Genomic DNA, 10764 nt, shown 5'->3' with positions numbered 1-10764 from the left:
GTCTATGAAATTCTCCACTTACAAAACACAAGATTGAAAAATAATCCAGGGGGTTTCCTGGCAGTCTAGTGGTTAGGATTCAGCATTTTCACTGTCCTACCCGGGGTCCAGTTCCTGCTCAGGGAACTCAGATCCTGCAAGCTGTATGACTCATCAAAAGGAAAACAAAATCATCCATCCACTTGGCCAATTTGATTGACTGGGGAGAGTCTTAAGCAGCAAGTATAATAAAAATGGGATTTTCAACACGTGAACACAGTAGGTATGTATACCGAAAGGATAGCCTGAGGGGAAAGAAAAAAAGTATCCTACATAAGTAAAGTTTCTTTTCTCCTGAAATGCCCATGTAATTTCTCCAGACACTCTTTGAACACTAACATTAGCTAACCCAACAGGAATGCTGCAGAAAACAGAAACAGGAACTCTGTGAGAAGTTTGATTACCTGTATGGCATCTTGGAGGAGAGGAAGAATGAAATGACCCAAGTCATCACCCGAACTCAAGAGGAGAAGTTGGAACATGTCCGTGCTCTCATCAAAAAGTATTCTGACCATTTGGAGAATGTGTCAAAGTTGGTTGAATCAGGGATACAGTTCATGGATGAGCCAGAAATGGCAGTGTTTCTGCAGGTAAGTACCTCTGGCCCCAGAGGAAACAAACCAAGACGGTGGGTGCTGAAGGACTGTCATTGAATTTTCAATATTTTCTGTACATCTCACTTAGATCTATCTTCTCAACTAAAATATATGTGTTTATCTCTCCATCTGTTTAAACTATTTCATAAGCATATATTTAAGGAACCATGGAGTTGCTTAAATATAAGAGGGATCTGGTATAGAAAACGGTAGTTATTTACAGCATTTAAAAACTAAGCTATGAGATGTTTAAGAGACAGCAAAGGAAAGAATTCAATTTCAACACATCTTTGATGAAAACAATTTAAGTAGGCTTGTCTTTTGTTTGCTTCCACAGAATGCCAAAACCCTGTTACAAAAGTAAGTAATTTTCATTTTTTGAAAAAAAGTATATCTTTCATTTTTACCCAATGCCATCAAACTTTACACAGTAACAGAAAGTGGGAACTTGTCTTTTTGCAGAATTTCTGAAGCATCAAAGGCATTTCAGATGGAGAAAATAGAACATGATTATGAGAACATGAACCACTTCACAGTCAACCTCAATAGAGAAGAAAAAATAATACGTGAAATTGATTTTTACAGAGGTTTGTTATTCTTGTGACCATTTGCCCAAAACTGCAGGTGTGTGACCGTGGAAGAAGGTTTTGGTGGGAGGAAAGGGGGATTCAGGATCATCTCCATAATGGATGTTGACGACTTCACAAGGATCATAATCCAACATGAAGCTGTATTTCTTGACAGAATCAAACAGTTTGTGGATGTTGTTTATTTAGCTTTGCCCATCACAGTGCTTGTTATCATTCAGTTATAGAGCATTAACTCTGGTTCATCAAATATTTAATAATTGATGGTGATGCTAATATCTCAACTTCAACCGTACACAATGTGTTAGCCATTATGATAATGATGTAAAGTATCATCAGCTGTACGGTTAAGGATGAGATAAAAATAAAACATGGAAGACACTTGGATTTAGATACTGTACCATTAGCACTTTCACTTAAATATTAGAGGACAAGAAAAGTGAGTGAGTCATAGAGTGAGTCATAGAGTATGTCACACCTGGAAATAAAACTGAGGCTATGTGATCAGATGTACTCAATGAGTTACAAACACATCCTTCTCATCTGGCCCAGAAATCCCATTCTTGGAAACTGATCCAGATGAGATAGTTGAAAAGAGAAGCTCAGTTAGATGATAGGGCTCCTTGGCTAGACCACTGTAATGCCATGGATTTATATCAGTGTCCACAGACATAACTTTAGAAGTAAATCTTCAGGATGGATGTTCTTTAAAAATTACTTAATATTGTCTATCATTAATATTGCCTGAGGAAATATTAAAATCAGTGGGTTATAGTACTGATACTATGTATAAGATAGGTAGCTGAGAACCTACTGTATGCAGGGAGCTCAACTCAGCACTCTGTGGTGACCTAAATGGGAAGGAAATCCAAACAAGAGGGGATATATGTATACTTATGGCTGATTCACTTTGCTGTACAGCAGAAATTAATACAACATTATAAAGCAGCTATACTCCAATAAAAATTAATTTTAAATAAACCACATTGAAGACAGCACCCCCCCCCAAAAAAAAAAATCAGATCAGTGGGTTTCAAAGAGTCATGGCATTAACTGTGGCAAAAATCATCCTTCACTGAACAAAGGAGGTGAGAAATTAAATAGGACCAGGGTTTTGTGTGTCTTCTGACATAAGGAAGAGATTTGCTTTTCCATTTAATTTGACAGAAAAAAGTAAGTGACAGTCCCAGCCCTCCAGGAACTGGCAGATGTGACAGAGCATGATGGATATGGGAACAGGCTCTGGGGGTGAGGCGGATGGTGCACGGTGGTCGAGAGGACCACACTTTGTACTGGGGAGGGGAGCAAGCAGGGTGGTGATGACTGGGACCACTTGCACAGCATCATGTCCACATTTAACTGGAAGTGCAAGCCCCCTGCTGTTGTCGAGTGTCTGATGGAGAGGATTTCCGTAGCCCTGACCTTAATCTGAGCTACAAATATTGGCCAGTCATGTTTTTCATGGCCGCAATGGTAATTATAACAATATGAAAACGCATTACATTATCAGAGGATGAAGACGAAGAAGAAGAGGGAGAAGAGGGAGAAGGAGAAGGTGAAGAAGAGGGAGTAGAAGTGGAAGAGGCGGAAGACGTCCAGACTGAGTCATCAGGGGGAGATCAAAGTCCAGAGAAAGGCTTGGAGCCCTCTCCACCGACCTTGGAGCTCCAGGCTGCCCCTGAGGCACCCCCAGTTCCCTCTCCGGACCCCCCTCCAGCCCTGCTACCTGCTATGGAAGCCCCGGTGACACAGGTAACTCAGTTATGAGTTTCCTCTTGCAGGACACGCAGGTGTGCCTCCTTGCTGAGCAGCTCAAACCATTTATTCTACCTCAAGTAAAGGAAACGCCACGCCAGGCGTTTGTATATGGAGGACACGAGATTTTAGGGCCATCACAGTGTCAGGGAGAAAGTCTTCTAGGGCACTCAGCAGGGTCTTTGTGGTTATAACCGGTTGGCAAGACTCAATTTCACATAATTTTCCCACCCTCAAATCTGAGGCAATCTATGGCAATTGTGTATGTGTGTGTTAACATGTGAATTCATAGAGAGCTGAGAGCATGGCATTGACTTAGTATAGATACAGGGTATAGGCTGAGAGATAAAAATGGTTATATTTTCAGAATTTTGAATTTTCTGTAGGTAATATGAAACTAAATAGAGAAACCATGCTAGTTTATGTCCCTGTTGCTTACCCTGAAACAGAACTATAGCTTTTGGTCAATGGGCAAATAAAGGAAGCTGAGGTTTCCTATGTCTCTGTTATTTGATGAGATAATGTGTTGATAGAATTGTTTTTAAAAATTTCTTAGGAAATTAGCTCATCGCAGACACTGTCTGTGGTTGTCCTGTGGCTGACTTTATGTTTTCTAAGATGTCACTGTTTGGTTGTCAAGCGTCTGTACTGACTTCACGACACCTTTGACAGTCCCAACCCGTTGAGCTTGTGGGCAATGAAGACTTATCAAAAAAAAAAAAAGTCCTGGTTTCAATGTGGATTGGAATTATCAATAGAAACAAAACTGCAAAGAGGGAACTCAAGAGATGGAATTATATCTTATGCTCTGTCTCCATAGGAAACTAGGCTAAAAGACTATAATTCCTGGAATCTTGAAATTCTGGGTGTACCAATTGCACTGAAATCGAAATGGGTATGATAATTAAATGACAGTTGGGTTTGATCAATTAGATTTCAATTTGGGGGTTGAGAAAAGAGGTTTTGGGGGACCCACGTATAATATACAAAATTAATTCTGGTCAATAGTTTGCCCTTTCTTCCATTATCTGCTACTTTATAAGCAAACTTTGTTTTAGGCTTCTGCTATCTACCTGACCAAGGCCACAGTCTAGTGAGACAAGCCCAGGAAAGACGAAGGGGCACAAATAGACGCTGAGACAAGAATGCTGACTGCATTCCTTGGCCTGAGCCCTTGTGGAGGGTGGGCTGAGCTGAAACACGCACTAGATCGGGCCCACACACAGAGAGCTATTCCTTTGCAAACCTAAAGGGAACTAAAATCCACTGCTTTTCTCTTTTTTTGCTTTTGAATTTATCCATCCTGTGAAGGGGGAGGTGGTGCCCACTGGCTCCCAGCAGACCACAGAGTCTGAAACTCCAGTCCCAGCAGCAACGGACACTGCGGAGCCCTTGCTTTACCCTAGTTGGTATAAAGGCCAGACCCGGAAATCCACCGCCAACCCACCTTCCGCCCCAGGGAGCGGAAGTCTCGCGCGCGTAGGGCCTTCAGGTTCCAAGGATGTTCATGCGCGGAAGGCTGAAGGGGCGGAAGCCGCAGCCAGGGAGAGGGCAGCAGTGAGTGGTAAAGATGCTAGCTCACCTGCAGCTACTTCTCAGGTTAGTGTCAATGAATGCTCTGGGGTCTGAATGCTCCCTGCGCCGCCTGGTCCTGCTGGGATGACAGCAAGGAGGAAGGGCTTCTGAAGGGGCGGACAGAACCTGGGGCCTGGGGGATAAGGGGAACGACTCATCTGTCCCAAGTTGGCTTTTTTTTCTAAGCCTGACATGAAGTGAAAGAGACACCAATTTGACTTTACTCTGCCCATGCGTGGAGACTTCACACCTGGTTGCCCAGGGGCGGGAGTGCAAGCGGGCCTGGCCCCTAGGCATGCAGGTGAAAGCTGCTTGTCTGCAGTGACTGCCTGGCATCCCTGGTCCTCGACTGCCTGGCATCCCTGGTCCTCCTCTGCACTGGCCACTGGCCCTTGTTGGGCCTTTTCTGCGTCCTCTCTGAGCTTCCAAAGACTAATCACTTGCTTCTGTGTCGTTCCCAACACCTAGCAGGCACGTTTGAGTCAAGTTCTATGTCGGCTCTGGAAAATAACCTCTGATTCTTGGGTTTTGGTTTTGGGAGCGTGCTGGTGAAGGCTGGACAAAGATAGTGTTGGCTTTATTAAACCAGTGCTTCCTACGCATGTGCTGCTGGGAGCAGAAAAGCACAGACTTCCCTCCTTTGGAATTTTTTAAGGGGTCATTTAATACTTTTTTTTTTTTTCTTATCAAAATATAAGTTTGAAGTTCTTCCTAACACTGGGCTAGATGTTTGCATGGCTCAAAGATTCCATAGAAGAAATCTTCTACAATTTCTTCACAAAGAAGAATGTTCATGGTTACTCCATACCCATGAGTATTCTTAAATGACGTGTGGGTGTTGCCCAGACAGGGGCTGGCGGAAAAAATATGCTCGAGTTCCGTGCTCCTGGGTTATCAGGTGATTTCAACAACAAACAGCATTTTTTCAAAAATCATAAAATTCTTACTGTTTTAACTATCTGCTCAAGTGAACCTCGATTTCCATGAGGTAATAAATGGAAATGATTTTTGGAAAATTCAAAGATGGACTGCTTTCGTGCCATGTATTTATTTTCACGAATGAAAAATGACAAAAAAGATATGTTTGTGTGAGGAAATCTTTGAGGGTTATTTTAGGTTGTAAAAAAAGTGGAGTAGAAAGTTTTCTAAAAGACGGATGGAAAGTTTATTTCTAGAAAGTTTATGGGATTCCTTACATACTTAGTGGACATTGAATCAGGCAGAAAGACAGTAATACAATAACCCAAGATAGGAGCACAATCGAAATGAAAATGAAAAATCCATCTGAATGAAGATGAAAATATTATTTGTGATAATATCAGTGAAGCTTTCTTCTTGTTTTCTCACAGGAGTTAGGAATCTGCCTAGCACTTTTGGCTTTTCTTGTACTTCACTACATCTGGCGTCAGATTCAATGCTTGATTTTTACTTTAATGGGTAGGAAATCTTTTCTTTTCCCTTGACTAACATCTCATGTAGCTCTTCAATAATGTTTCTCTTCTGTAGGCCCAGAGATGAATTTCTCCCCCAATTCTGAGGCTCTGCCAATCTAAAAAGACCCAAGTTTCCAAGCACTACTCGTGGCCTCACAGCCCCTTCCTGAAGAGAATCACTCCGTCATCTAATCCTGCATGGAAGGGGATCCTGACTCAGAACGAGACTCATTGGGCAATTATTCAGTAATCCAGTGGGAGTGGACCCTCCATAATAGCCACTGAAAGTGTTAGTCACTCAGTCCTGTCCGACTCTTTGCGACCCCATGGACTGTAGCCCACCAGGCTCCTCTGTCCATGGGATTCTCCAGGCAGAATAGCCATTTGAGGAGGCCATTTTCCAAAGGTGTCCAGAATGCTATGAGTAGTCTGCTCTTAGATGGATGACCAGCTAAGGCCTCATACAGGACTATGCAGGTTTCCATCAGTTCAGTAGCAGCCTATCATCTGCCTCACCAGAGAGGTGCCCAGGTGGGCAGGTAACTGCTTTGGTGGGCAGGTGGACCAGGTGACTTCTGGTTCTCTCTGCACCCTCAGAGTCCACAGTGTCTCTCCTAAGAGAGGGGAGCCCAGGCGCAGTCACATAGGGGGCATTTTGGCCAAGTGAGATCTGAATGAATAAGGAGCCAGAGGGCCAATGTTCAATCTACTGGCTATAACAAATTAGAACCAAAGAAAAGTCATAAAGCCAACAGTATATTATTTTTGGTATGTTGTCTCATAGTCAAGCCTTTTCTTGATGACTGTTAAGGGGTTTAGGGACTAATCATCTTACTCCTTTCGTAACCTTTTGAATATTATCAGCTTCATGAATCATATTTAAAGATTTAAACCCCACATACTTTTGAGTAAATGACGCTGCTGGACCTGAGACCCAGCTCCCTGTGCCTGTGGCTCAGAAGTGATCCAGGGTGACTAGAGCTGAAAGGGCTCAGCTATTTCTGGCTCGCTGACTTTTCCGGGTTGACACTGACTCTCTTGGAAGTTCCCCTCATAGCTCCTTTCTGCCTCATTAGCTGTCTACTCAGTGATGGCAGTAGGCTCCCCATGGGTCCCTGCTATGTCTATAACTGGGTGTGAGTGGCACCTACCCCAGTGTCTAATAGTCAGCCATAACCTGTGTATTCTAGAATGTTCTGAGTGTCTTGGTCAGCTCAAGGGCATAACTCCTCCTCCTGTCATTTGTGATGAACAACAGGGGGAGGAAGTTATCAGCGATGGGCTCAGTGGGGCAAATGAGGAGGGAGAGAATAGTCCGTGCATAATTGGAATGTCCTGAATAATTGTGGATCTGAATAATTGTCTGAAGAGTTAAGTTTATATTCTGAGAGTTCAGGTTTGGGATTTTGTTGCCATATGTCCTTGTAACGCTTCTCTGAGGCTGCGGGGGAAGTCATGCTTCTTGTCTGCTGTCCATTGGAGCCCCTGTCATGGATGCTGTCATTCACATGCCTGTCGTGAGGGTGAGGCAGGGGGGTGGGGTTGTGGGTGGAGGGTATGGTGAATTGACTTTCACTACTGCCAAGAATCTTGGGTAGTTCTTGGTGTTTGAGAAAGAGCCTTTCACTTAGAGAAGGACACCTGTTTATGATGGAGGACCACTCTTTGATCCCTGCCTGAAAGGAGGTATGGACAGATTAATAGAGACCTCACCACAGCATCAGATTCCCCATCCCTCTGAAGGTTTTGCAGGCCTGATTCACCTTCACTGCCTCAGAACTCAACTCACTAGATATTTGTCTAATGCAATTTCCTTATTGAAACTAAACTTAAAGGTATAGAAGTTGGCGGAATTTAGATAAAGGTATATAAATTGGTATATTTAAACAGGCTCTATATAAGGTGGTTACAGCTCTTATTTAATTATATTGTGGGATAAACAAGGCTTCCTTGGTGGCTCAGAGGGTAAAGAATCTGCCTGCAATGCAGGAGACCCAGGTTCGATCCCTGGGTTGGGAAGTTCCCCTGGAGTAGGAAATGGCAACGCGCTCCAGTATTCTTGCCTGGAAAATTGCTTGGACAGAGGAGCCTGGCAGGCTACAGTCCATGGGGTCACAAAGAGTCAGATATGACTGAGTGACCAGGCATGCAATGCAAGGTTAGCTTGTAGAATTTCACACTTGGTTAGTCTTTCCGTGAACATTTAGGATGTGACACGCAGGTTCTCCTTGATTCACTGGTGGTCTTACCTCTCTTAACCCATCCTGGGAAATGAGGTGGCCTTAGAATGACAGAAGCATCTCAGGCTCACTTGCTAATCTGTAAACTCACTTGAGCCCCATCAGCAGAACCATAATCCATTTAAGAAGGAAGATGTTTCCTGATGTTTGCCTCGGGGCCATTCACACAGTGAAAACTACCCTGTTCTTGCTGTCTGTGATTTCTGATGCCGTAGCATGTACATTCTCTCCACCTAATGACATGGGAAGATTATGTGTTAGAAACGTGATGGCAAAAACCAGACGCTGGCTCTCTGCATTGGTGGTGACCCGGGATTCTGCTCTTTGTTAGATCAGAGGCACACTGTTGCCTTCTCCACCTTGGTTCTCCAAGAAAACTAACTGCTCAGCAAGGTTTGAATTCAGGCCTGTGTCCCACTGTGCAAAGGTCCTATACATTAGCTGGTCTTCAGCTGCAAAATCAACCCTTAAAGTTCCCACCCTTTTAGACCCTGCCTGTTGTACACTCAGTCAACACAAAGAGTTTGGTGGCAGTTATATCTGATCTACTTCCTGTGTTAATTTTTAAATATTTTTTTAAGAAACTGCACCATGCCCCAGTCAACCTCAGAAGACAGGGCAATAATAAGTGGGGAGTGCACTGTGATCAGGCGGCTGTGCTTGAAAAGCAGCTCCTGTGAGCCTCATCTCCAGGGAGATTTCCTGGTCCACTCTGCTTCCTCCATTGTCCTCCTCTTCCTACACTGCTTATATGCTAACTACACCTGAGGGTTAGCACAGGTTCCACCCCCACACCCACCAGGACAACTGGGTTTTATATCGGGAATGTGTGGCAATTAGATTTTCCCAGAAGCAGCAGCAGCAGCAATGAAAGCCCCTCCACATTACCCTTCGCCCTTCCCAGTGAGGCTTAGTGACTGTGGTTGGAGAAATTTGTCCAAACCACTTGATGGGAACAGGGATGTCCAGAGAAATGTCTCCCTGCTTGGTAGATTAACTTGGCAGCTGCTCTGGCTGACACTCGAGCTGGACCCTGGCAGCTGCCTCAAGGTCAGAGGACCCCAGCCCCGCTGCCACCACACATATACACATGCATTCAGAGAGCCAGCTGCTGTGAAGATGGGGTTTTTGACATTAAAATCTCTGCCATTTCTGCCTCTGTAAAGAACCACAGCTCACATATTTCACCAGAGCACGAAGCAGTAGTTGTCAGGGACCCTGAAAGCTTTTACCATATCATAGCTATTTGTAGTTGCAAGATTAGAATATCCACTTTCCACCGCGCATTCCTCAAGTCTGAAAATAGACGAGCAAGTTGGGTAGAAACTGTGCTATGGCCTGGGGCTCAGGAAAGATCTGTGAAATCAAGAGGAAGAACTTCAGTTCAGTCGCAACTCTGGGCACTTAATTTCTTTGAGCCTCAGTTTTCTCATGAAGAAAATGAAACAACTACTTGATGAAAGGATTCATCTATTTGCACAACATTAGAGAGCGAAAAATCTGGTACTAAGAATCTTGTAAATTGTTTCAGGATGTTTTCATTGGGAGGGTTATGAATTTAGGCCTGACAAATCATTCTGGCAACTGTAATAATAGATTCACATAGCCCACTGCATTTCCCCAAATGTATTTCTTGCCTTGAAGCTATTACACAAATCCCTAATTCCCAGACTATCTCCACATCTCCTGGACACCAATTTGGCTGAATGTTTACACAGCTGTGATTACCCTTTCAGATTCCATAAACCCCATAAAATCCAGGTCTGAAGTCTACCTACTGGTGCTTAGACCTCATTGCCCAGTAGAACAAAGGACTTAGAATGTACACAGTAAATGTAGTCATAGAAGATTAGATGAATGAAGAGATGAAAAATAGTGTGATTTTTAAAAATTTACCTATTTTGATTGTAAGGTTCAGTAGGTTTTGACAGGTATGTAGCATTATGTGGCTACAGGCCACAGTGAAGCTATAGAGTATCTCTATCCTCATGTACCTTTGCGGGTAATCTCCTTCTGGCATCCCAGCTGCTATTTTGCTGGTCGTTATAGTTTCACCAGTTCTAGAAGATCATATAGCTGAAAACATCCAATATATAGGCTTTTGTGACTGGTTTTCTCACTTGGCATATCGTTCTTGAGTCATCCATTTGGTTACATGTATCAGTAGCTCATTTCTTTATATTCCCGAGTAGTATTCCATTGTATGGAGGTTTTCCAGATTTCTTTTTTAATTGGAGGATAATTGCTTTACAGTGTTGCCTTGTTTCTGCCATACGACATGAATCAGCCGTAATTACGATTTTCCAGATTTCTTTCTGTTTGATTTTTGGTTTGATTTCATTGTGGAGAGAGAATATTGTCTATATGCTTCCAGATCTTTAAAATGTACTAAGCTAACTTGGTGAATGTTCCATGTGCAGTTGAAAACCGGGTATTTTCTGTTGTTGCTGGTGGAATGTTCTATGAATGTCCATCAGGTCAGTGAGTGTTGTTCAGGTTCATTATATCCTCATTGATTTCCTGTGTACTTGTTTTATCA

At 43.2% G+C, this 10764-nt stretch overlaps 1 protein-coding gene across 5 annotated transcripts in view; it reads left to right on the top strand.

The window, feature by feature from the left end:
• The window catches only part of TRIM55 (tripartite motif containing 55), a 45285-nt gene that overhangs the window by 21891 nt on the left and 12630 nt on the right, over positions 1-10764 (top strand). The window contains exons 5-10 of one of the 5 annotated variants that reach the window (XM_010848473.1): positions 396-629; positions 973-995; positions 1098-1222; positions 2733-2974; positions 4289-4541; positions 6059-7969. In XM_010848473.1, coding sequence (XP_010846775.1) covers positions 396-629; positions 973-995; positions 1098-1222; positions 2733-2974; positions 4289-4541; positions 6059-6105 — 924 coding nt within the window. In that variant the 3' untranslated portion in view covers positions 6106-7969. Of the gene's footprint in view, positions 1-395; positions 630-972; positions 996-1097; positions 1223-2732; positions 2975-4288; positions 4577-5901; positions 7970-10764 lie in introns of those variants that run through there. The other 4 variants (XM_010848472.1, XM_010848475.1, XM_010848471.1 and 1 more) reach the window with 4 other exon arrangements.

This window comes from Bison bison, unplaced genomic scaffold (genome assembly GCF_000754665.1).
Source record: "Bison bison bison isolate TAMUID 2011002044 unplaced genomic scaffold, Bison_UMD1.0 scf7180017864267, whole genome shotgun sequence".
In the NCBI taxonomy this organism is placed as follows: Eukaryota; Metazoa; Chordata; class Mammalia; order Artiodactyla; family Bovidae; genus Bison; species Bison bison.
This window is presented reverse-complemented; position numbering and strand designations above follow the sequence as displayed.